Raw genomic sequence first — 27,760 nt, 5'->3', positions numbered from 1 at the left:
AAAATATTATTTTTTTATAAACTTTGTCAAGTTGTACCTTTTTCTAGAAAGAATTACATATATCTTCCACTTTTTCATCCTAATTATTCCCCCTTGAAATGACAAAAAAGCGAAAGACTTCAAGCAACAACCAAAGCCATGAAACAATACATCCCTATAAGTCCAAAAATTATTATCGAACTAGTTTGAACAACAGAACAAAAGAATTATATACAATGATTATTATTTTATTTTTTTTTTGTTTATTTTCCGACCTAGGCACTTTGGGATTTCTCCCACGTTTGTTGCATGTACTTTTTTTTAATAGAAACAATGATTCGAACGACTTAGCCTAATATTAGTGCATGGTCTTTGTGTGTGTTTTAACATTAGTGATAGTTATATTGTACAAGAAATTATGCTTAGATTCTACGCACATTCGCTATCGGTGTATTCTTCATCCTCGTCTGAGGAGATTTTCCGTTTTTTACGCTTTGTCCGAAGTGATTGCTTCCGCACGGAGGGTTTCAATGCGGTTATAGGTTTTGTATTTCTGGATACTGGAGTAACGGGGTTTTCCTTGTCTGGGGAATATGTTGTTATGGGGTAGTTCGAATTTTTCGTAGACGGTGTTAGCAGTACTGGCGTCGTTGTACTTTCGCCGGCTCGTGCACTATTTCCATTATCGCTTTGCAGTTGAAGGGCTTCAGTCGAATTTAATACAGACATAGGAGAAAGGTCGGTTCTTACAACGGAATTTAATTTGGATTTTTCGCGTTGGTCTTCTTCCGAGTCGACATCTTCCGGATCAAGTTTTAGCATTAGTTGTTTAAAGTCTAAGTATTTGAGTACAATGTCCATTTTATCCTCGTCCGTTAGGGGGGTTACATCGGCGGCTCCATTAGTTTGAGATGTAAACTTTTGATCATGTTGCTTTTTAATGACATCAATGGTGCTGACTGGATTGAAATCTGATACATTTTTCCTAGTGACGGCCTTCTCGTGTAGTTTGGGTTCCGAAGGCGAATAGCGTGATATCTTGCTATCAGTTATACTGTACATTTCTTTTAGATGCTCTTTTAAGATCAAAAGTAGCATGCAAGCTTGTGCAGATGTTATGCATCTTTGAACTTCGGACGTATTTTCGGGCAAACGCTTGAACAGAACTTCGGGATCCTCCTCATCGTCGTCGTCTTCGAGGACGTCAAGTTGCTTTTCGGGGGGTTTCAAACATTCCTTAAAAGTTGCCAATATATTGGTGCCAGCCATAGATATTAGCAAGTCAATTTGATGTATCAAATAGAGCGGCTCGTCTTGAACGACATAAGGAAAGTATGCCAAATTATCAGCAATGTACAGCATTTGGCGCAGTGATGTCTTTTGGTCGTCGAATTGCTTGGTAACTGTCTGGACAAGAGCTCGTCGTTGCGGTTTAGTTGCTCGCAGTAGGGTGTACAGGAAATCATTTAAAGCCGTGGGCAAAACATCGGACTCGCGCTTGATGTAACCTCGAATGACACAGCTCTTTGATTTACTGTTATACTGCAATACTTCCTGCAGTTTAAAACATAGCTGCAATCCAAACTGCACCTTCATGTTGACAAATCCAGAGTACGACCTGTCGATTTCCTTCAAAAGAGCATCTGCTCGGTGTGCCGACTCAAGTTTACAATCAGTGCTCAAGCAGATCAAATAGGGCACCATGCGCACGGGATGGACCAGGCCCTGTCGTAGAACTATTTGCACGACTTTGACCGCCCACAGGCGAACCGAATCGTCTCGGTTGAGAAAACAATCCAGAATTTCCTGCAGATACAATTGTATGACTCGACTGGCCATACCCGACGATACATCATTCATTTCCTTCAAGTCCTCATTCTGGGCCTGCTTCTCCCACTCCTTCTCCCTATTGTACATGTTCATTTCCGATTCCGTTAGGTAAATCCATATGTTGCGCATGCATATGATCTTCACGCTGGCTTCAATTTTATCTGAACTCAGGATATCACAGTAAAATTGCTTTAGCTCTGTTTTAATTAAGTAGTTGTCGTTCATTACACAAAATGATCCTAAAGCTATAAGAGATTGTTTTCGAATTTCGTAGTTGGAACATTTACTGAAGAACATGATACAATCGAAGACGTCGTCGCATATTGTTGGAGACATGGTATTGCAGTCCCCAATCACAAAGGGGGCCTTAAAGTCGAAGTATCGCATTAGAATGCCGATGGTGAAGAGACTGCGACGAAACATAGGGGTGTAGATATTTTCGAAAGTCTGATTGTTTTGGGTAACTTGGCTGCGACTATAATCCAATATTCTGTAGAATTTCTGAAAGCAATCACGAATGAGTTTGAAGTTCTTGGTGATTTTATTTACTACGGCTCCCAAGCAAGAAACGCAACTTGAGACTACGGCTTGATTCAATGATACCACCAGCAACATCAAGTGTTCCTCCAAAGAAGCAAGAAACGATTCACTGGCATTGTTAACGAGTGGTACAACCTTTTCTAAAATATCGGCAACAGCACATATGAACTTTGGAGCCGTGGACGCATGACATTTTATATTTAAATAGGGCTCAATTGTCATTGCGTGTCTCACCAACAATTGAGGACGGACTTTGGCTAACAGATGCAATGTGGTTACGCAGCCCAGCATTCGTTCATTATCAGTATCTTCCAGTTCAATAAGTCTATCTACAAGACCATCAGCTAATTGTTGACAGGCGAGAATAATTTCTTGTGGAGGCTCGGTGTTTTTCTTCACAGGTTCTTGAGCATTACCATCCGGTTTCAGCATACTCTCTTTGGGCTGGAATATACTGTTCAATAGGCCCTCCAACCAAGTTGTGCCAGTGTCATGTGCGGTATTAACGACATCTATGATCTGGTTTATTTTCCTTAGAACGCCATGCTTATCATTCTTATTGCAAGGGGTGAACCACATCTTCATGAAAACCTCGGTGACAAGTTTTTGTATGCCCTCCTCGTCGTTGACGCGCCTTATCATTTTGACACAAATCTCTGGAATCTTCTTAAAGTCTGGATATTCTATGCAAATATCACGAAGAATTTTGATGACACGCTTCCTTACAGATACACCAGTGTCCAGTATTCTCGTTGACAACATGTCGTAATACTGATCTATTAATTCCTCGTTGCTGAGAACGAATTTGCCCACCAAATCGACGGCAGCTTCTCGCACAGATATGGCGGCATCTAAGAACTTCTGGTTAACGCCCACCTGCATATCTTTACGTTTGAGTACCAATGGGTCCACCTCCACAATATTTGCTAAGCACTTCATGGCTCGAGTCCTGACTGCAATGGAGGGTTCGTTGACCACGAGTATTATTTTCTTTAAGTAGCCATCAAAGGACTGGCTAAATGGACGTTTTGCACCTAAATATTGGGCTATTAGCTGCGCATTGTTGTAGTCAATGTATGTCTTGATATGTTGTGTGGTGTGGTTATTGATGTCGGCAGGAGAGGCAAATGGTCTTATCTTTGAGAGCAGATAATTTTTGCGCTCTTCCAAACACTTGAAAATCTCCAGATTTAGCTCTTGGTCCACCACAGATGCATTAGGATTGTCCACGTCGATTGTTATTTTATCGTCTTCCCCACTCTCTGCATCACTTTCTTCGCACGACGAGTCAGAGGATGCCGCCTTTTGATGTGATGTTTTGCGCCTATTCTTTGCAGTCTTCTTACGGCTGGCATAGCGTTTGTCACCTTCTGCTATTTTGCGACGTTGATAGATAACATCGCGATACCATTGCACCAGGTAAAAATGACGCGCATAGTCCCAAATTAAATTCTCCTCCTGGGCGTTGACGGCTAAGAAGTCCAATAGAATCATTTGAAGAAATTCGGTGCGCTCTTCTTCTTGGTCCAATTTAATTTTATTATCCCCAGGCATCAACAAGTCCCCCTCTCTTTCTTGTTCCGCCTTAATGGATTTTATCATGGAGTCTATAATGTTTACCTTGCATCGTGATTCCACAGTGTCCTTGCGCAGGCGTGAAGCCACAATACCCAAATAGTCCAAAGAGACTAAACGTATACTTTGCTCAATGGACTTATCTGAGACGTAACGAACTAGCATAGTTCCAAGTAGCGAAAGGAGTAATTCTGAAGCGGGCCATTCGGGCTTGTTAACCGTCGACAGCAGATCATGAATAAAATTCTCAAAAAGAGGGCGGAAGTCTGTCTCATTATTGCGAGACTTACACTTGTTAAGAAAAGTTGTCAGAAAGTTACCGCCAATACTGACAGCAACATCGTACTTCTTCAATACCACCACATCGGAGTTGTCCTTCTTTGTTTTGGATGAGCCCTCTTTCTTTTCGCCTTCACTTGAGCTGGCTGCTGCTTTCTTGGCTTCATAGTCGTTGGAGCACAGCGTGTCGGGCAGTATAGTTGCACATTGGATTAGCTGCAAAACCAATGCTGTGACCATTTGAATGTTTCCCCCATTATTGGTTACTTTAAAAGGGCGCAGATTTCTTTTCGAAGACGGCAGGCGGTCTATAGAAGATAGAATGTCCCCAAGAATGCTGCTGCGAATTTTATCATAGTGCTCCTTCCTAAATATGGTGGTAACTAGTTCCAGGCAAACAAATTGAAGAGTTTCAATATTGTCTACAAAGAATGGCTCAATGGACAAAGCAGATAATGGCAAGACGATAGTATCAACAAAAATGCACTTATCAAATAACATAACGAATACCTTCATTAGCTCGACTACCTTGGAATAGAGCAGATGCAGATTCCGATTGTGATTTTGGTGATTCTTCAATTTCTTCCGGTTGTCGTTCTTCTTTACACTCTTAACCGTGTACACAGGGTCGTATGATGGAAAAAGGGTCTCTCTCAACTGAAATTGCATAAATTTGATAATTAGAGCGATATTATCCTCTTGTAAGAACTTCAAATCGTTGACGGTTGAGTAGATATTGCAAACGAGAAGACAGGCTTCAAGAGCGTTCAGAATTTTGTCCATGACATCGTCGTCCACAATTTCGTCCTCGTCATCGGGGCCGCACGAGTAATTTTTAGCCAAGTACACATTGCGCATGGCATAGTTGATGAGTAAGGTAAGCTTGTTTTTTGGTATTAGATCAAGAGCGTTCTTGGCTTTAAGCTTTGCGACATCGTTGCTCATAGCATTTAACATCTTTGAAGAGATACATTCTATGTTTTCGTCTACCTCATCCGACTCAAAATTGGGGGACTCAGTGTCGTCTAGCAGTTCAATTATTTGATCCATATATCGCATAAATTGCTGATATGTTTGCGAGCGTACAACATCGTCTTTGGAACATTTGGGCGGCAGCACCGAAAGTACTCGTTCCACACGACGAATTTTGGGCTTAGAATAGATTTGATCTGGCGGAATATCATCAATGGAAACCGGTAGTTTTCGCTTTGAAGTCTGCTTCGTTTCATTTGCCTTCATTATGTTAAAGGTGTCCTCCACTGTCTTCGTTTTGCTGTCAATTGGAGTTTTAATTTTTGTTTCAGGGCTCGTTTTTGCTAAGGAATCGGGCTGAGCCAGACTTTGCTTTTCATCTGATTTTTCGGTGCCGGGTTCATTTCCCTTTAGCCCCAGTTTCTTCGAAAACCCTGGTGACTTTTGTATAAATTCTTTAATACTTTGTTGCATAAGACGTACATCCTCTGTTTTTAATCGATTAATACGTACCAGGGGATGAGTTTTCTTAACGCCGCCCGCAGACGGCCCAACGACGGCTTTTCCTGGAACTGGCTGTTCATTTTCACATACTGCTTCAATTTTAGTAGGTGGTGTCGCAATGTTCTTCTGCTGGTTATTGGTAGCATTTTGAAAATTCGCCTCAGAATAAGTATTTTGCTCTTGCAAGAGGCCCTTATCATCGATCTTTTCCGATTCTGGCATACAGTTTGTATTACTTTGTGTATCTATGGGAGGATTATTCACCTCTGCTTCTGTTGTGTCTTCGTTCTTACAAGTTTTGTCTATTGCTGGGGCTACATGACTGATTCCTGGTTGGCTTGTGTGGCCCAGGTCACATGCTTCCTGTGACATAGCTTCTTGGACATAGCCAGGTACACATTGCAGTACGCTGTTCCCAGAAACATTTTGAATTTCTAATCGTTGCGAAGTATCAAATACAGTGGGATGAAAACTATAAATTCCCTGCAATAGTTCAGGATATGTACTAATAATGTTCGCTCCAAACGGCTGCTGAACGGCAAATTCTGGCTTTAGTTCGATCTCCTCAGCATTTGATTTCCCAATAGCCCCAACTAGCTGCTTAGTCAGCTCGTCATCGCGCAGTGAAAGCAAATTTTGAGACTCGCTTGCAACTAATGTGTGAAAGAGCAACGATTTGTTAAAGGAATTTGAGTTTCCAAAACATTCGGAAACTGGCAGCTCACTCAATAGATCTGATAAACTTGTAAGGCCAGCTAATGTCGTCACCGGTACACTGGGAATTTCTAGCTCACTCATGGCGAATTTATACCTTATATTTTTGCCTTATTTCAGTATAAATTCATAAACGCATGCATATATTCATTTAGGAATGTGTTTTTAATATCTCAATCCGATTTTTATTTCCGATTTCAGCAGCAGCAGCAATGTCTCAGGTGCAAGTGGCGTATAAACGCTCGGTAATTATGGATTTCTGTTCATTCCTCCTTTTATAGTTCTTTCACAAATTACGTCCAGAGTGAGCAATAGATTAATTGTTGCAGTATGCTCAAATATCTGAGCATAAACCATGGAACAATAATTACCCAGCACTAAAATTACGATGTTGATTTTACAAAACAAATACAAAGCAATTTTGGCACAAATTCACGAATGTAGCTTGTAGCTACCGATTAATCGATTAAACGATTCGCGGAAAAAAATCGAGACTTGAGAATCACCCACAATTTCAAGTACCAAATATCAATATACTGAATTCAATTTCAATCGATAAACGATTATAGACGTTTAATAGTTGGTTTTATGCCAATAATCTTTCAAAAGCGATATTTACCACGTTTCATTGAAAAATCATCACAGACAATAGATTGATATAGATGAGTTTTCACTCTCTCAAACAAATGGCAAACACGAACAACAATTAGAAATTTGATGTTTTCTTTTGTTTCATTCTTAAGAGTCATCCAGGATGCATTTATAAGGTGAGGACATTCGAACAGCTGAGTAAATTTTTTTTTATTTTTGTTATGATTTTGCCGTTAATCTTAATGTCAAGGAATTGATAACACAGTTGTGATTTTTTCTAAAATCTTAATATATGGTCTATTTGATCCAATATTTCAAACTTCAGCAACAAAACAGTGTTATAATGATGAAAATACATACATAAAACACATTTGAAGAAGATAAGTTGTGAAACAAAATTTATTTCTAAACCACTTTGGCGTTTCAATTTACGGCATTTGCCACTCAAGGTAGTTTCGTTGGGGGTAGAGTTTTGTTGTTGTGCTATTGATTGTATCATGAGAGTAGCCTAAAGCATGACATAATTACCAGGTAGTGTACCGTAAACAGCTGAGAGCATTTTTTCTCGCGAAGTGCACTATCTAAATTTTGGTTGTGTGTTTGCGTATTGTAGTTAAGAACCACACACACAACCACGCGTATATGCCACTTCAATCCTAAAAAAAATGCAATGTAAACGGACGGGATTTATTTTTGGATTTAGTTAAATCCAGATCATAAAAACTTTAATGTAAACGTACTATAACATTAAAAAACACAGAATGTTCGGAAATTATCAACCGTTTTTAGCTACTGTCACCAGAATATTAAAGGTTCTGTCAAATTTAACACATGTAAAGGTTGGTACTATATTCGGGTTTCGCGGTGAAACTCCATATAAAAAATATAAGCACAAAATATTGATGAAAAGTGTTTATTTCCCTATAAGCTGTTACATTTCACGACGCACAAAAAGGGCACAACAACTGTCGCTACGCAACATGTCGTTTTCTTACGTAAAATAAACACGATCACCAAACTTCTAATTGTAACTAAGCGTTTGTTAGTGTTAGCGATATTACTGACATGTATTTACTCGGAGTGGAAAAAATTTTATTTGTGAATGCATAGATAAGAAACTATTTGTATAAAAATATAAAAAATATACTTCTAAAATGAATGAAGTAATAACGATTTGAAAGAAAGTGTTGTTCTCTTGGTCTTGCTATTACAACAACATTATTTTTATACAAGTGGAAGATGCTGGTAAAGGCTTTTGGAAAGTTGTGCTTATTTAACTAATACATTTGAAAATACTACAAATTCGAATTATTTTTACAGATAAAAGCTGAGTGTGTTTCTTTTTAAATAGTTTTGTGTTTCAGTTTTTATTAATTTCGAAGGGGTGGGTTTTGGTTGAAATTGCAACAACATATATGAATATGAGTACGGTCCACACACTAATATTTGTGGGTAAGCATGTACGTAAGCAGCTGCTAAATTGGTTTAAATGGCAACATTTTGGCCAAAAAAAACCCAAAAAAATTAAATGCGGTAACCTTGTCAAACCACTAAAAGAAATATTTAGGGAAATTTTTCGCTCAAAAAAACTAAGTAGCCGCTTTTAAGTTGTACACGTCGTGCGATACAAACGAACAGCCTGCCAGGTTTGACGGTATTAAGATGTCAGATTTTTGTTTGCGTTCTCTTTGTTGTCATCTACTTTCTCGTATATCACTTTTAATTGTTTCGCCATGATTTACATGAAAAACAGGATGCACTTATACGGTAAGGTCATGCAAACAGCTGAGTAAATTTTTTTATTTTTGTTTTGATTTTGCAGTAATTCTAAATGTCAAAGGCTATATAACACAGCTGTTATTTTTTCTTAAAAATATGTTCTATTTGATTCCACATTTCACACTTAATCAACAAAACAGTGTTATAATGATGAAAAGACAAATATTAAATACATTTGAAGAATATAATTTGTAACACAAAGTTTATTTCTAAAACCATTTTGACATTTCAATTTACGACATTTGCAACTCAAGGTAGTTTAGTGAGGGGTAGAGTTTTGTTGTTGTGCTAATGGCCCTATCTCTTAATTGTACCATGTATAAAATGTAGTGGCAGTTGCCATGCATTTACAGGTAGTGGCAGTTGCCCAACAACAAAATATTGAGTGCACTATCTGTCAAAATCAGTGATTAGTGCAACTCTGATTTTGTATATGTAACTAGTTCGCGCCATATTCGTTGTTTGTGTATGTTATGATTCTTAACTATAATACACATACAACCAAAACTCGTTGACAGATAGTGCACTTCGAGAAAAAAATTTTATTCAGCAGTTTACGGTACACTACCTGGTATGTCATGCACAAAACTGTATTTTTGTCCACTATTGTTAAATAACAACCTTTTAGAATCCCGTTGCCAATGATAATAAACAGTAATTTCACTTATTTTATGTCAAACAAGTTGTTTAAATTTAGTGACGTCTGCCCTCAATGTAAGCGGCTAATTTATGTCGCACACAAGTTGGTTACCAAAACGCAAATGAATTTACAATTACTGACACGAGACTTTGCTCAATAAAACGTCAACATTTGCCGTGGTGACAAAATCTTACTAGTCCCTGGGCTGCTCAAAAATTATTCACCACGCTTAACGTCATAGTTTTACTATCCCTACAACTTTGATACCATTCGACACACAGTCTGATTAAACGTTTCAAGAATGGCGAAACAATTAAAGGTGTTCTCATTTGTACAACAACCACAAATCATATGGCGCCATCTGCCATATTGTCATCAAGTGGACCGAGGTTTTTTTATTTTTGTTTTGGTTTGCAGTAAATCTAAATGTCAAGGGCTTGATAACACAGCTGCGATTTTTTTGGTAAAATCTTAAAAATATGTTGTATTTGATCCGATATTCCACACATAAGCAACAAACAGTGCTATAATGATGAAAATACAAATATACAATAAAACACATTTGAAGAAGATAAATTGTAAAACAAAGTTTATTTAAAACCACTTTGACATTTCAATTTATGCCATTTACCGCTCATGGTAGTTTCGTTGGGGGTAAAGTTTTGTTGTTTTGATAATGACGCTACCTCTTAATTGTACCATGTAATATGAGAGAAAGAAGGTAACAACAAAGAGAATACAAACTAAAATCTGACATCTTAATACCGTCTGGCGGCTGTTAACAGCTGTTCGCGTGAGACAACCTTTTTAAAACCTTTTAAATCAATACCTTTAATTTGGAATATCGCAATTACCCCAGAACTGTTTTTTGTTGAACAAATCTTCCAGATTTTTGTTTTGATTCTGGAGGACAGAACACTAAAAAGGGGAGATCAACACCTTTAATTGGTGTACCACACATATCCCAGAACTTTTTTTCGTAGAGCTACCATGCATTTACCAAATTAAAGGAGAGATCAAAGCATTTAATTTGGTAAATGCACTTTTTTGAACGAAGTTTATTTATGGCTTCCAGACTAGATTTAAATTTTCTGTTTAAGTTGTCTTAAGTTCTGTTTAAGTTGTTTTAAGTTTTTATTTGAATTATCACGTGTAGCAGCCAAAAAATTAATTGATTTATCATTATAAACGTTTAAATTATAAATTGAAGCAACAAAAATGTAAAAAACCTTTAAATTCCAACAAAAAGGAAAAATATAGTCTTAAATTTGACCGATAAAACATGGTATTGAAAACTTTTTAAACAAGGTGTTAATTGCGTTAATTATTTTGGTATTGAAATCCGATTTTTTTGTATCATGGCAAGTGATTGTTAAAAGAAATTCGTTGAAGATATTTTTAATTGTACGAATTAAATTGTTATTTAATAACACTAATTGTGAGTATCTATTTCTGCGTTCTGTTGTGTCCTCTTTCACATTAAATTGTTATTTAATAACACTAATTGTGAATATCTATTTCTGCGTTCTGTTGTGTCCTCCTTCACACATATGTAAAGTGAAGAAGTGCGTGTGGTTTTTATTTATCGCTCAATAAAATAAAATAATTTATTGAATAATAATTGTTAAGTAAAAACAATATTTTATAAAGTGTTATCAGAAAAAATTAGAATATGAACAAATGAAATATGTAGATACATTCCAAACGAAACAAATTTGAAGACATGGAAGAAGGTAGACGAGGAATTTATAAATATTATTTTATTTAAATATGTTTAATAACAAGGGCAGTATTCCTTCATGTGGATCTAGATTTAGTGGTATTGTACGCAAAATGAGTGATATTTATTACGATGTATATAAATTATTTTGTTCATTATACTTTAGGCGGTATCCACGACAATGAAGAGAGGCTCATAAAGAAAAGGCAATTTTTTCTTCTTAATATTTTAAATCAATATGTTAAATCCCATTTACACTGCTCATTTAATCCGGATTTAAAACTCTCGTTAGCAGATTTTATAAAATAAAAACAGATGATCGAACGATTAAATCCGGATTTAAAAGGCGGCGTAAACGGAGTTTTACATGTGTTATCAGCAACTTAATCCAATAAAATATTTTTTAAAAATGCAAAAAGTATAAAATATTTCCTTTAATTAAATTGGTAAAAATGTTATTTGAGAGAAGGGCCAACTTTCAATAAATTTATTAAATTGGTAAAAATGTTGTTTGAGAGAAGCGCCAACTTTCAAATAAATTGTTTTATTGAGTCAATAACTGCTTTAATCGGATTTTCGAGCTTGTCATAAATCCAAATTACAAAATTGTTAATCAATAATAAAATTTCGTTTATGGGTCCGATTTCAGCGAATTTTCTAATTAAATAAACAAATTTCTTATTTGAACCATGTTTTTCATTTTTTTCTGTGAACCAAAGCATTTTACGTCCTAGTAGGATTTGGATACAACTCTGCAGTTGGAAAATTCCAAAAGATGGAATTGTTTTCACTTATCTCAAATCTAGATTTCCGACAAAATTTCGGAAATTTCGTGTTTTGCAACGAGGTTTTCCATATATTTTCAGCAAATTTACTTATTTGAGAAGATTTGCAGCAAATCTTCTTTGAAATTAATTTGCAAGAATGCGTTTGTATTGATTACTGATTATTATCGGTGATTTTGGTTACAGCACTTCTTCTCAACATCTGACAATTTCTTATTCAAATTATAAAATTTTGCAGTTAAATTAAAAAAATTTTCTTTTTCATTGCAAAAATCCCCGATCAAGCTTGTCTCGATAGAGACACATATAAGTTATTTTACCACGTTTTCAAACGTCAAAGTCAGAGAAACTATTTTTTATCAACAGCATTCGTCTTTGGAACAATGTATCCTTTAATATACACACCATAAGTAATGTAACACTTTTCAAAAAACAATTTTTAAACACTTGAATATAAAAATTTGGCAGAGCCCGGTCGGGATCCAAACCTGGGCACACGGAGCAGCAGCGATAGCCATTGTCTAGCGTTCGAAGCCATAAACACTACTTTCAAAAGGTGCACACAAATGACATGCCATGAGAGCTAAGTAGTCGTATTGAAAAGACGTCTATCACAACAAAGAAAATATATGCGATGGAAAAGAACAACTAGTGTGAAAGGTATCAGATTTGTTTTAGTGTAGTGCTAATGTATATAGTCGACTTAAGTACGACCTACCAATGTATGGCCATTGAAGCCTCCACACCTAATATGGCCGATGAGTTATTATGAGCAGTACTAAATTATTTTTACAACATGATTTCAACATGTTACTAGCAACATTGTCAAATTTCGTAGATTTTAAATGTATTGTACATGTCTATTAAGCCTAGAACTGACTTTGATTGTGTGGAAATTGTTGCTAAGCATCAATTAAATATTGTGAAATCCGACAGTGTTTCCAACAGTGTTGCTAATTTGTTTAGTAGTAATTTAACTTTTTATTTGGCGTGTAAAGCGTTGTTTTGGTAGTAAATAGTTGTATGTTGACATTATTTTTTTATCATATGACTGTCAACCAAACCAAAAACAAATTTTTCTACATATTGGTATTTTTAACTTCAAAGAGTGCAGTTCGTATTAAAGAAAACAAAAAACACCATTGAATTAGAAATAGAAGGTGTTTAATGTATGGCATTGCAGAGCGGCATTCAACGGGTCTAGACAACATTCATGCAGACGCGGTCGCAGATGCGGTGAGAAGCTACCGGGTGAATGCAGTCCTTTGAAAGCGACCTGCAGCTATTGCACCCGAATAAACCTACTCCCCTGGCAAACCGGACTAGCTTTCTTCAAGTGCGTTCTGGTAGATGCAGCCACAGCACACTGCAGTGTTCGGGTAACCTTCTCGATATTACCAGTCCAAGTTTTTCAGAGTACGCCCCAAGTCCACCTGGTTGTCTAGTTCGGAACCATCCGTATATAAGTCTATGCAACTTCTATTAGTTTTAATAGAACCCATTGTGTTCTTTTTTTCAATAAGTGGCTCAGGCACTGTGTAAACCATGCTGCCTGGGAAATCGGGCATTGCATTAAAAATACCAGTGTCCGTAACCGCCATATGACTTAAGAGAAAGCTCCCTTAGCCTCACGGCAGTCGTCGCAGCAATTTATCTCTGGACATTTCCAGAGGCATTGAAGCGCCGTCCACCAGACCACAACACCATGTAACATTATAGGTCTGACTGCAGTATGTACCCAGTGCATGGCATGCAGGTGTATTGGGCAAGAGTTTCCTTTCTTGCCCTATCTAGTAAATGGAACGTTCTATCCTCTCAAGGCGACAGATGCCACTGTAAGTAACTTGTTTATCCTGCTGAAAAAACCGACATCTGTTTTGCATAGATTTACGCCTGTTTCGATTTGGGCCCCATTCGATAGCCCACTTCGCTGTCGCACGAAGTATATCTCTAAGAGTGCGTGGAAACTTCCCCTAACCGCAATTGCCACGTCATGAGCATACGCGATCACTTTTACACCTTTTTCTTCCAGAGACAATAATACAATATATTGTACACCTACTTGATGAGTTCCTCTGCTGACCCATCTTTTTAGATCTAAAGATCTCGTCCTGTCGTAATGCATCTTCTAGTAAGTCATTAATTAACTTTCTTATGGATGTGTTGATGCCTAGAAACTCCATCTCCTTCTGATTGACGTAGGTTTTACATTATTGAAAGCACCTTCAATGTCAAGAAATGCTACCATTGTGTATTCCTTGACAGCGAGAGAATTTAGAGAATTTAGAGGCTATCGGGGAGGTCGTACCTCGCATCTCCATCCCCAAGTTTCTTTTTCGGGAAAAGGACATCCGTCATCATGGAAGACTATCCTTCCTAAATAGACGATGGCCAATGGGTTTGACAATAACCCCAGAAAGGCAGAGTTGTTCACCAAAAGGAGGACGAATGGTGAACTCAGGGGGCCGGTCCTGGAAGGAGTGAGCTACCGCTCTCATCAGAGGCTAAATACCTGGGCGTTATTTTTAAACAGATATTGAAATGGAGAAAATACGCCGAGGAGAGGGTTAAACGGTAGTGGAATACACTCTACTGATGTCGCATACTCTTTAGGCATGGGTTGGGGACTAAGACCAGGGACAGTCTACTGGATGTGCACTGCTGTGGTTAGGTCGATCCTCTCGTATGGGTGCTTGGTGTATCACCGGGCCATATAGGGGGTGAGTTTACGCGGTATGATGGAAGGTATGGAGGTACTGATATCGGAGGCGCCGAGAAGTGCTCCAAGAGCAGCACTGAATGCGATACTTGATCTGAGACCTTTGCAATAGTACGTGGAGGGCGTTGCATTAAGTACAGTCTTCTGACTGAGAGATTCAGGGACTCGCGCTCTTTGGATTTCGGGCATTCGTTTGTTTTGCGGTAGGCCGATGGCGTGTGACGACTACGGGATTGGCAACCCCGGAAGGATCTTTCTTAGACGGCGACTTGGAGTTTGTCGTCTCGGAGAGGTAGATTTGGGATGGGAGCGTCCCGAACTTTTCTGGTCCCTCTATTTACACGGATTGGTCCAAATTGAATGAGGGCGCTGGAGCAGAGGTTTTTTATTGAATTCCTATGGATTAGAGAGTCACATAGACTTCTGGGCGGATGTAGTGTCCTCATACCCCTAACATCTTTACAAAAACAACTTTAAACTAACACTTTGTAAACAGATGATTGTCATTCTTCGCTGTATTTAATAAGCAAGTACATTTTAAATCTGCGATATTTGACAATAATGCTAGCAACATGTTGAAATCATTTTGTAAGATGAACTGAGTACTGCTAATTTGAAAAAATTTCGTAGTCATTTCACAAAAAATTTTTTTTGACAATTGTTCGGGCGATAACTCGAAGTAAGTACTAGGCTTTAAATGCAGCGAACAATGACAATCCTCTGTCTACAAAAATTGTGTTACGTGTCCCTTCATGGAGCCTAGGAATGACTGTGCTTCGACTAGCTCTCGCCGTTATCTCCTGGACGGTCCCAACCCGTCATTGCGACCCAAGGTACGCAACAATTGATAGAAGTCCTATTACAAAACAACAAAACCATAACAAACATATCCACCTAAGTGTTAGGCAGATGTTGGCCCCCAATCGTCCTCCCTACCATGGCCATGAGGATCCTCCCTATTATCATGGCTCCTAAGACCCGTTCGCACCATACCACTTACCTCACGTTAAACCTCCTTTCTGAAAAACAATTACCACACCATTTCGGCTTTATACAAGATAATCTTACATACAAATATTTATAAATTAAAAATTGAGGCTTTAAAAAAAACTAGCCTATAATATTTTTAGTCCAAATTTTATCTAATCTAGCTAATATATGGAATTGATATTAACAAAAATTGCCACCTTAAGGTTTTTAATTATTAAAATGAAAGGTCTGCATGACCAATAATCGAAATGACTCGGAATGACACAAAAAAAGTAGGATCTGCAATGGCTGCTTTAAAAAAACGCATTTTCTTAACACGCACAAGATAAAATATCTAAATCAACACATTAGTCCTAGCCGAAACCCTACCTAAATTATCTTAATTAGTAAAGGAAAAGGCCTGGATGTGTTACAGTCTTTTAATTATTGAATTTTAACTTTACAGATAAAAAACAAACTACAAATGGGTGATCATTGATAAAAAAAATATTTAAAGGACTTAGATAAAATCAAAACTAAACACTAAACAAAAATTATAAAAAAATAAAAAAGGTCATTGAAAAAAATATACCAAAATAATAATATATGATAATAAATATTGATGAGCCAAGGGACAGTAAATTATTTATGAATTTACATGATATTTCCGGTCTAGAATTTCAGATGGGGGTCGTTGGAAATCATTAAGGTGCCAATATCGTATTTCCCCCTCTTTAAATATCTTATCTACTTCATGTGGTTAAGTAAACATCCGGCACCAACACCAGATGGAGCCTAACCTCAACTGGGTAACGCAATACGAGTTACCAATGCAAGGGTGGGAGGATTTGTCGTCGCTCCTTTTCTTTTAAAATTATTTCGTGTGTACTTGGCCGGGAAAATTGAATAAAAAACTATACGTCCTACCTTTTAGCAATTTGTATGGGGAAATGATTCCAATTATTGGTTCGTGACGAAATTTGAGAACGAAGACACTGCTGCTTCACATCTTATATCCAAACAAGGCTTCCCAAAATATTTTCCACTGAATTCCTTCTTAGTGCGGAAAAAAATAATAGCCTCCTGACGTCCAGGAGGCCTTGTGTCCTATATAATAAAAACACTTTCATATGCATGTCACTACAATCTCTTGCAAAGTCAGGGGTCGCAAGTCCGGCCCTGTATTGCATAAATGCACTTGCACTTGCGCTGCACTCAGGTTTTTGTTATTTAAAGCGAGTGCATGTATTGGTACCTGCAAGCAGTGCAATTATACACACAACTAATAAACATACATACTCCCTCGTACATCTAAGCACTTGCCAGTCTATTTGTAGTTATATAGGCAGGTCAATTCTATTGTATGTATGTTTAAAATAAATCTTTTTTTACATACCCCTTTTTTATGGTAAATACATTCTGTTACTTTTAAGATCATTTTTGCATACATTGAATTTTTTAACCATTCGTAGAAAAGAAGCAGTCGAATAAAGTGAAGTTCATATCGGAGCTTTTGTACATTAAAACTTTAAATAGTCGCTTTTTTATTTTTTTTTTGCAACAATAGCCCGTAAATAGATTACAGGCTCAAAAAAACAGATAAAAAATCAAATTTTAAATGTAACGACACCAATAACTGAACCAAACTATTCGGGAAATTTCTGAAAAAACCTCCATTTATTAACTTGTTTTCACTCAAGTGTTTCTTATCAGTAGCCATATTTAATTATTCCTTTTGTCATCTTTGCCGCTCTATACCTTTTTCTTTTTCCCTAGATCTCTACTCAATTTCATATTTTAACAAAACGCCGGTTTTTCGAATGAAAACTGCTTTAGCTGGTACTACGATGGTAACAAGAATTTTGGCCAGTGTATTTCGGTCATTTGGGTTGGCAACACGATGCAGTAATATTTGTCAATTGAATAAAACAGCTGTACAAACACATCTCAGCACACCGACACACAGTCCCACCATCGCAACAACAAAAAAGTGAAATAATAAAGGAAATAGAAATTCCCGGGGCACCCTGAGCCGCGTGGATGAATTGGCCAGATGCTGTTTTGTATTTCCTAATAATTTCTTCTCCTGTTGAGTCGAAATCATCAAGGAAACACAAAACTTGCATCCCCAGATTCCTCCCACGTTTCAGGCAGTGGAATTGAAGTTACCCCAGAAACCCATTTCGTGGGCACCCTGAGGCGCATGGAGGAACCGGCCAGATGTCTGGGTTTCCACGATCTTTTTTGCCTTAGGGCTAATAATATCGTGGAAACACAAAACTCACATCCCCGAATTCATCATACGGTTCAGGCGTAGGAATGCAGCCAACCACCAAAAATAACAATCAAAACCTGGGCACGGAAAACAATTAAATCGCACAGATGGTTGCCGTCCAGGAGCTCTTTCCAGCCCTTTCAACACAAATAACAGGGGCTGGAGATTAGTTGTGGTTTTGAGGGCGCAACGTAGGCGTAAAGGCCACATCATAGGAGAGGCGCATGCCAATTTTTTTTGTGCTCTTGATGAGACTGAAAATATTCGTCCAGCAACAGTTGCTAATTTAAATTTTTTAAGAAACGTTGCCTTTTTATTTTTTGTAGAAATATTTGGGACATGAAAGACACAACACCCGACCAGAGGTCTATGTTACTCCCTAATCCCCACGCATTCTTTAAAAATCTCTGCTCCAGTGCCCTCATTCATATTGGACCAATACGTGTATATAGAGAGACCAGAGAAGTTCGGGACGCCCCCAGTCTAAAGCTTTCTCTCCAAGAAGAAAGATAAGTTTGTTAATGCCACGCCATCTGCCTACCGCGGGACAAACGAATGCCCGAAATCCGAAGACCGCGAGTTCCTAACTTCCAACGCTTCCACGTACAAGTGCAAAGGTCTCAGATCAAATATTGCATTCAGTGCTGCTCTTGGAGTACTCCTCGTCGCCCCCTATATCTGCACCGTCACAATAACCTGTACTTTCTCCATCATCAACACTATCGTAAGAACGTTTATTAGTAACTTACTTACTCACAGCGTGCCTGTACTTATATTCCCCGAAATCCTGGCAGGAGGCAAGGGTGGTATTTCTACCCAAGCCCGGCAAGGAAAGGTCGGTGGAGACTGCACGAGGTTGTGCATAAAATAGAAATCCTTCGATGCCAATACGTACACACTGACGGTATGCATTGACATCGAGGGGGCTTTTAACAAGTTTAGACCAACACACTGATCCAATCTTTAGACCAGTATTAGGTGGGCCCGGTCCTTAGAGACTAGATAAATGCTAAGCAACAGGTGGATAAATAGTGTGTCCCATGACATAAATATAAAGGAGAAAGTGCACAAGGCACGCCACAGGGGGGCTTTTTATCGCCACTTCTATGGGCATGGGTATAAATGACATATTGCGGATGCTGACTGAGAAGGGATTTGAACCCGTCTGCTATGCAGACGATGTTACAATACTTCTAAGGGGCAAGGATCCGAACCAGCTATGCAGAAGCGCCAAATTGTCTTGCATATGGAATATGACTGGGCTAGACCCAGAGGTTTCAATGTTAACCCAGAGAAGACTGAAATATGCCTGTTCACGAGGAAGGCGGGCCAATTCAATGCACAACGTGTCCTCAATAAGACGCTTTCCATATCTGACAAGGTCAAATACTTAGGTGTGATCTTGGAGAGGAAACTGAATTGAAAGTGTCACATTAAGGAGCGCACTGAGAAGGTTCATAGATATTGGGCACTATGTAGACGAGCCGTAGGATCGAAATTTGGCCTGAATCCGAGGATAGTCCTTTAGCTCTACGGGAGCATGATTAAACCAATGAATACTTATGCCCCAGTAGTTTGGTTTACTGCTATGGAGAAAACGTTCAACATAAGGACCATACAACAGTTTCAAAGAACAAGTTGTCTTGGCATAGGCGGAGCGATAAAGAACACGTCCACTAGGTCACTAGAGACTATTCTAGATATCTGACCCATTTATACAGATTAAGTGTGAGGCAGCCACTGCGGCTATGAAACTTAAAATGATGGGAGAATGGATTGAGGATGGGAGCAGCTCATACCATCACGGTATAATCGTTACTTTTTTGTATTTAGAGAGCACAACAATCTGATATCGGGCTTAGGTGTATGTCCATAGTAGCTTGGGGCGGATTAATATCTGCACCCTCTTTATAACCTAACCTAACCTTCTTACTAAAGGATGCATTATGACAGGCTTGGGATATGTATATCTAAAAAGATGGGTCAGCAGAGGAAAACCTCAAGGAGATGTACTGTCTCCTCTACTTTGGAATACGGTCATTAACAATACATTATTGTCTCTGAAAAAATGTAAAAGTGGTTGCGTGATGACGTGATTATTGCGGTTAGGGTAAGTTTCCCAGCACTCTTAGAGATATACTTAAGGATGCTCTACGTGCGACAGCGAAATTTGCTATCGAAAGTGTAGGTGTAGGCGTAAATCCGTACAAGACGGAAGGAGTTTTTTTCAGCAGGAGAAACAAGTTACTTACATTGGCATCTGTCTCCTTGGGAGGAGAGAATGTTCCATTTACTGAAAACGCAAAATACCTAAGTGTTTGGCTAGACAGGAAATTGAACTTCTTATCCAACATTTTGGAAAAGGCAAGATAGTCAACTCTTGTCCTATACACTTGCAAGAGGGCTATTGGTTAAAGTTGGGGGTTTAAACAGCGTGTCATGCACTGGGCATATACTGTAGTTGTCAGACCTATAATGTTATATGGTGTTGTGGTCTGTTGGATGCGCCCTTCAATGCCTCTGGATATCGTGGCTAGACAATTTGCTGCGACCACTGCTGTGAGACTAAGTGAGCTTTTCCTTTGGTCATGCGGCGCCTACGGACACTGTGTTATTCTTGATACAATTGCCGATTTCGCAGGCATGGGTTACACTCTGCCTGAGCCGTTTATTGATACAAAGTACTTTACAACTATTACTGATAGAATCTATTGGAACTACAATATCCCTGGTAATAAGAGTAGCATAGACTTCTACACGGATGGCTTTGCGCTTAAAACTACCAATTTTTTTAGCTTGGTTCACAGTTTTTAGCTTGGTTGACAGTCATATGATAACAATGTCAACATGCATCTGTTTAATACCAAAACAACGCTTTACACGCCAAATAAGAAGTTTAATTACAACTAAACAAATTAGCAACGCTGCTGAAAACATTGAGGGATTTCACAAAATTTAATTGATGTTTAGCAACATTTTCCGCACAATCGAAGTCAGTAGTAGTCTTTACAGGCAAAAAAATTTAATATTAAAATTCGGCATAGCCCCGGCCGGGTTTCGAACCTGAAACCTATTGTCTAGCGTTCGAAGCCATCAATACAACTTCTAAAAGATGCACACAAATGACATGTGTATGCCATGGAAGCTAAGTAGTCGTATAGAAAAGAAGCCTATCACTAAAAAGAAAATATTGGGTTGCCCAAAAAGTAATTGCGGATTTTTTAAAAGAAAGTAAATGCATTTTTAATAAAAATTAGAATGAATGAATGAATGAATGAACTTTAATCAAATATACCTTTTTTACACTTTTTTTCTAAAGCAAGCTAAAAGTAACAGCTGATAACTGACAGAAGAAAGAATGCAATTACAGAGTCACAAGCTGTGAAAAAATTTGTCAACGCCGACTATATGAAAAATCCGCAATTACTTTTTGGGCAACCCAATACATGCGATGGAAAAGAACAACTAGTGTGAAAGGTATCAGACTTGTTTTAGTGTCGAGCTTATATCGTAGACACGTTTTCCCCTTTATATTCGACATAACCAGCCTACCAATGTTTGGCCCTTGAAGCCTCAACACCTAATATGGCTGATGAGTTATTCTAACCATATGACAAAACCATAATGGTTGATGTGCAGGGATGCCAGTCGTGACGATTTTACGTCATTTTGACGTTGTTTTTATACCCTCCACCATAAGATGGGGGGTATACTAATTTCGTCATTCTGTTTGTAACTACTCGAAATATTCGTCTGAGACCCCATAAAGTATATATATTCTTGATCGTCGCAACATTTTATGTCGATCTAGCCATGTCCGTCCGTCTGTCCGTCCGTCCGTCCGTCCGTCCGTCCGTCCGTCTGTCTGTCGAAAGCACGCTAACTTCCGAAGGAGTAAAGCTAGCCGCTTGAAATTTTGAACAAATACTTCTTATTAGTGTAGGTCGGTTGGTATTGTAAATGGGCCATATCGGTCCATGTTTTGATATAGCTGCCATATAAACCGATCTTGGGTCTTGACTTCTTGAGCCTCTAGAGTGCGCAATTCTTATCCGATTGGAACAAAATTTGGCACGACGTGTTTTGCTATGATATCCAACAACTGTGCCAAGTATAGTTCAAATCGGTTCATAACCTGATATAGCTGCCATATAAAACGATCTTGGGTCTTGACTTCTTGAGCCTCTAGAGTGCGCAATTCTTATCCGATTGCAATGAAATTTTGCACGACGTGTTTTGTTATCATATCCAATAACTGTGCCAAGTATGGTTCAAATCGGTCCATAACCTGATATAGCTGCCATATAAACCGATCTTGGGTCTTGACTTCTTGAGACTCTAGAGGGCGCAATTCTTATCCGATTGGAATGGAATTTCGCACGACGTGTTTTGTTATTATATCCAACAACTGTGCCAAGTATGGTTCAAATCGGTCCATAACCTGATATAGCTGCCATATAAACCGATCTTGGGTCTCGACTTCTTGAGCCTCTAGAGGGCACAATCCTTATCCGATTTGAATGAGTTTTTGCACGAAGTATTTCGTCATGATATCCAACAACTGCGCCAAGTATGGTTGAAATCGGTCCATAAACTGATATAGCTGTCATATAAACAGATCTGGGGATTTGATTTCTTGAGCTTCTAGAAGCCGCAATTCCTATCCGATTTGGCTGAAATTTTGCATGACGTATTTTATTTTTACTTTCAACAACTGTGTCAAATAAGGTTCAAATCGGTTCATAACCTGATATAGCGCCATATAAACCGATCTGGGATCTTGACTTCTTGACCCCTAGAGGTCGCAATTATTATTCGATATGCCTGATATTTTGTACGACGGATCCTCTCATGACCATCAACAAACGTGTTTATTATGTTCTGAATCGGTCTATAGCCCGATACAGATCCCATATAAATCGTTCTCTCTATTTTACTTCGTGAGCCCCAATGGGCGCAATTCTTATACGAATTGGCTGAAATTTTACACAGGTCTCCAACATATAATTTAATTGTGGTCCGAACCGGACCATATCTTGATATCGTTTTAATAGCAGAGCAACTCTTTTCTTATATCCTCTTTAGCCTAAAAAGAGATGCCGGGAAAACAACTCGACAAATGCGATCCATGGTGGAGGGTATATAAGATTCGGCCCGGCCGAACTTAGCACGCTTTTACTTGTTTTGACAAAATTTGACCTCTTGGCGCTTGACGACTTTTGCCTTAAATCCCTGAACGTTTTAACGATTTTTGCTTGACTTTGAAGGTCACATAATTATTAAGGTCATCAGGTCAATATTGGAAAATATGGTAACATTTTTTTACTAAATATAGTAATACAGTCTGGATTTTGCAGTATCGATTTTTGACCCAAAAGTGGCCCTTCTGTTTAAGATGTTAAATTTCATTTCTATAACCTACTAGCTGATCAGGGCCCGCTCCACTGCGCCTTCTTTTACTTTATATGGAACAAAAGTTTCCTTGGAATAATTATTTTCGACAATTAAAGAGCTTTTAGTGAAATACTATGCTACGAAAATAGTATATCGCTTGACTAACAGTTTAACAATATAAGTGCCTTTATCTGAATCCCATATGATCTTTATTGGTCTACGAATTTAAGTTTGGATGTAAGGTGTACTCCATTCTTAAAATACTTCATTTCAGCCCGATATTCTCATGATGTCTGATTTAGTGGGGTTTTCGGGGGAGAGATGGTCCCCCAGATACTTGGCCCTGAAAAAATATCAGCATCGTGCTCTTCACTCAAATACCATTTATTTAAACCCCATATTGCCATTGGCTTAAGAGGAGTTTACAGGATGAGGCGTCCCACAAACACATGGCCCCAAAATAGGTTATCAAATTCGTTCTCTAATTTGAAATACCTTTCATTTGATCCACATATTGCCATGGTCGAACAAAATTGGGTATCAATTCTTGCTCTACCCCCCAATACCTTTCATTTAAGCTCCACATATTTCTATATATCATTTATTTGAACCCCATATCGCCATTGCCCTCAAAATTGGATATCAAATTCGTTTTCTAATCTCATTTAAACTCCTTATTGCAATAGTCAGCAAATATGTCCGGTTTGGGTTATTGGCCCTAAAAACTATGAATATTTAGTTCCACTCTCTTTAAGACCCAAATTGTCTTGGTGAGCAAATACGTCCTATTTATGGGTTGTTATGGTGGTCGGACGTCCGCTAGACAGTTGGCCCCTAATGTTGATATTAGATACGTGGTGTACTCCCACATACCTTTAATTTGAGCCCCATATTTCCATAGTCGGCAAATATGACCGGCTTGGGGAGTGTTTTGGGGGATGGGCGGCCACTCAGTGAGTTGGCCTTGAAACTTATATATCGGATTCGTGTTCTACTCTAAAAACCCTCTTATTTGAGCCTCATATTGCAATAGTCTGCAAATACTTCCTGCTTGGGTGATGCTGTGAGTGTGGGGTGGCCCTATAGACACTTTTCCCAAATATTGATATCAGATTCGTACTTTACTCCCAAAGACCTTTCTTTTGAGCCCCATATTGCTATGGTCGTAAATTTGTCCCCTTTTGGAGGAGGTTTTTGGTGAGAGGCGGCCCCCAAAACACTTGGTCCCATATTTTGATATCAGATTCGTATTCTACATTCAAACACCTTTTATTTAAGCCCCATATTCCCATGGTCAGTAAATAAGTCCAGAAGGGGTGGACCCCCCGAGACGTGGTCCCACATTTGGATATTGGATTCGTATTCTACTCGCAAATACCTTTCATTTGAGTCCCATATTGCCATGGTCGGTAAATATATCCGATTTAGGGGTGTTTTGGGGCTTGAGGTGGTCCCCCTAGCACTTGGTCCGACAATTGGATATCAGATACGTTTTCTTATCCTAAATACCTTTCATTTGAGTCCCATATTGTCGTGATTGGTCTAAATATATGTTTGGTAGGTTTTAGGTTGGGGCAGCCCCCCTAGGTACCCCTTCCGAAATTTGGATACCAAATTTCCACTTCCACTTGGGGAGGGTCCGCTCCCCCTTTAGAGATATCAAAAGTATCCTATTTTCACCACGGGGTCATTATACACCATCTGTGAAAATTTCAAGAAAATCGGTTCAGCCGTTTTTGAGTCTATAAGGAACACACAAACAAACAAACACAAATTGATTTTTTATATATAAGATGTTCATCATTATAACACTGTGTTGCTTATGTGTGGATTATCGAAAAAAATCAAAGTAGTGTTATCAAGCTTTTATAAATTTACTGTATATATATTTACATTTATATTTTTTGTAAAATCAAAACATATATAAACAAAATTGTACCCAAAAAAATTGTTCACCTTATAAGTGCATCCTGGGTATAAGTTAAATAAGCACAACTTTCCAAAAACCCTTGCCAGCATCTTCCACTTGTATCAAAACAATGTTGTAATTGCAAGACCAAAAGCATAACATTATTTTCATCTATTTACTTTTTTACTATTTACTTTTATCTTTTACTTCGTACAGATTAAATGCAATTGCTCGCTATGAAAGAAACATTTTTTATTTATTTTGAAGTATATTTATATTTATATTTATATTTACACACAAAATTATACACTTAGCTGCAATTGGAAGTTTTGCGATGACGTTTATTTTACGTAAGAAAACGAATTGTTGCCCATCGAATGTGGGTTTTGGGAGTCGTGAAACATAAATTTTCCCTAGATGAAAAACAAGTTATAGCGAAACGAACACTTCATCAATATTTTCCGCTTATTTTTTATATGGAGTTTGTCCTGTCCTGGTTCAATAATCGTTTTAATGTTTTCGATGACCGCTTGTCGCCTGCTGGCATGATGGCGTATGCGCGGCTAGTGCTCGCCGGATGGGGTGGTTCTTTGCGCAAGCGAATCAAACGTATCAGGAACAAAAGAAAATTTACATGCCAGACTGATAAGGTAAAAGAAAAAGGTATGTTTGACCCGAAAAAGAAACGTACTAATCTAATATGGCTAAATAAAAAGGGCAAGCACCACACCTACCTGTTGGAAGCCTTCTCGCCTGGTGTTCTGGCGAGGATAATGCCCTCCCTCTGGAGTCGGAGCTCCACCATAGCAACTTTCAAGTCAGTTGCCCCGTACCTACCTCTTCATCTTATCACCCCCTTCCTATCTCCTCCTCCCTAAGGTCTACATGATCTCAATAAAATTCATTGTCTCTTCGTAAACGTTACAAACATTCCAGGTAGTCTCTTTATTTATAAAAGATGGTTAATTTATGATGACCACATGAAAAATTCAGAACAAAAACAAGAGGCATCATCCAAAATTCATAATAAAAAAGGAAAAACTCGAAACATTATGGCTTTAACTTCTTATCTCAACTTTTCTACATTAGCTTAGCAAAAAAAAAAAAAAATAAATTTAAAGACAGTATAAAAGAATCATATGTAGGTGGGTATGCTAGCTTCGAACAGATCTAATGGCATCTCTTCTCTTCCTTCGGGGCTTCTGCCGCTGAGCAAGTTAGGCCGTGCCCACAATGGCAGCTTACTCCGTCTGTCCGTCTATGTCCGTCCGAATAGTGTAAGGTTAAAGGTAAGTAAAAGGGGTATTATATAAAAATAAAAGGGGTATTTGGAATTAGATTTTTTTTATCTCATATCTGATTTCTTTTCTTCTTCTTTTTAGGCCTTTACCACGCCCGAAAGGACGGCCTCTTCTAGGTACTAATTTGGAACAAGGATCCCTATGGAGACTTCCTACCTGCCTAGAAAGAGCTCTATCTATTGGGGAAGGGTAAATACCATGTAGTACGGTTGACGGTATAATCAAAGATGAGTACCCTAGAAAAAAAATGCCTGCCTTTTCAAAAAAAAACTAATTTCCTTTTTTTTCTTTTATTTTTAGGTAATATGTACGTCCGTCCGTCCGAAGGTTTAGTTTTAAGTATTATGTTAAGGGTCTTTGTAAGCCGTCACCTGGAGCACTGCGGTCTGCGAGTGCTTTTGAAGGAAGTCCCACGCTGGTGCAGAGATGAGCCGTTGGTGAGCAGCGTTTTTTTGTTTTACTTTTAATTAGTTTAAGCTTTAGCGTAATGATTAAGTTGTTTTCTTTTTGATTAAGTTTATAATTAAGTTTCTCTTTTTTAGTTGGAAATTTATTTTTCAATAAGTGGTTTTAATTCAGTTTCTTTTTTTTTTTTTTACTCTTTAGAGCTAGGTATTAAGGTAGTTTCAAGGATAGTTTTTAAGGTAATTTTTAAGGTTGTTTGTTAATTCAGTTTGTAAGATGTTTCTTTTTTTCTGTTTAGCTATCAGAAGCTTTTGTTTTTTTTTTCTCTTTTCTTTTTTTTTTGCAATAAAGGAATCGAATGATTTTGCTTTGGTCTGTTTTTTTTTTCTTTTAGAATTCAGATCATTTTCTTGTTCATCATTTAAAATAAAAGTGCCTTTTTCAATGTTAGGCTTTTAGAGGTTTCATCCCTCTTTGGATTGTTCGGTTTTGTGTCATCATCCACTTGCTATGCAGTCTTTGTAGCAATGCAACACAACAACACCAACACTACACGACCGCGGCTGCACTTTTTTTTAATTCTTTTTTTTTCTTGCTCGTTAAGCTCACTTCCAGTTGTCTTCTCGGCTCACCTCCGGCTTGCTGCACAGTCCAAATCAAAAAGAAAGATTTCCTTTCCTAGGACAGTGGCCTATGTTGTCATTTTGTTCATCATGGCGCTCTTCCCAGACCGAACTTCCTCTGATGGGCCAAATGACAACACAACACCAACTGTCCTACTGTCAATCAGGCAGGGGTCGGGGTTCATGCCTAAGCAACTGATTTTGTTCGGCAATTGCCCGCTAGGTGTCGCTTTTGGGGACAATAAGGTGCACGCGAC

General features: G+C 38.2%; 1 protein-coding gene and 2 long non-coding RNA genes across 4 annotated transcripts; 1 reads left to right on the top strand and 2 right to left on the bottom strand.

Moving 5' to 3' along the window:
* Nucleotides 1-206: 206 nt before the first annotated feature.
* LOC106086836 (nipped-B protein) lies at nt 207-6,877 on the bottom strand. Of its 2 annotated transcripts, XM_013251647.2 has the most exons (2): nt 5,689-6,877; nt 207-5,616 (listed from the first exon to the last, which is right to left on the bottom strand). In XM_013251647.2, exons 1-2 carry the CDS (start codon nt 6,475-6,477, stop codon nt 409-411), a joined length of 5,997 nt encoding a protein of 1,998 aa, XP_013107101.2. In that variant the 5' UTR covers nt 6,478-6,877; the 3' UTR covers nt 207-408. The 2 variants fall into 2 exon arrangements, with proteins under 2 accessions (XP_013107101.2, XP_013107100.2); XM_013251646.2 differs by having other exon boundaries at nt 207-6,877.
* Nucleotides 6,878-12,276: 5,399 nt separating this feature from the next.
* On the bottom strand, nt 12,277-12,771 carry LOC131994318 (uncharacterized). Its single transcript, XR_009396628.1, has 2 exons — nt 12,627-12,771; nt 12,277-12,556 (listed from the first exon to the last, which is right to left on the bottom strand). It is a non-coding gene; the product is annotated as an uncharacterized LOC131994318 (long non-coding RNA).
* A 13,298-nt stretch (nt 12,772-26,069) lies between these two features.
* LOC131998559 (uncharacterized) lies at nt 26,070-27,552 on the top strand. Its single transcript, XR_009398795.1, has 2 exons — nt 26,070-26,912; nt 27,179-27,552. It is a non-coding gene; the product is annotated as an uncharacterized LOC131998559 (long non-coding RNA).
* The last annotated feature ends 208 nt before the right edge of the window (nt 27,553-27,760 follow it).

This window comes from Stomoxys calcitrans, chromosome 1 (genome assembly GCF_963082655.1).
Source record: "Stomoxys calcitrans chromosome 1, idStoCalc2.1, whole genome shotgun sequence".
NCBI lineage: Eukaryota > Metazoa > Arthropoda > Insecta > Diptera > Muscidae > Stomoxys > Stomoxys calcitrans.
Note: the sequence above shows the minus strand (reverse complement) of the source record. Positions and strands in the feature narration are given on the sequence as shown.

What these genes read in the sequence shown, in the direction of transcription:
- LOC106086836 (XM_013251646.2), bottom strand. Translation starts at nt 6,477, where the DNA reads ATGAGTGAGCTAGAAATTCCCAGTGTACCGGTGACGACATTAGCTGGC.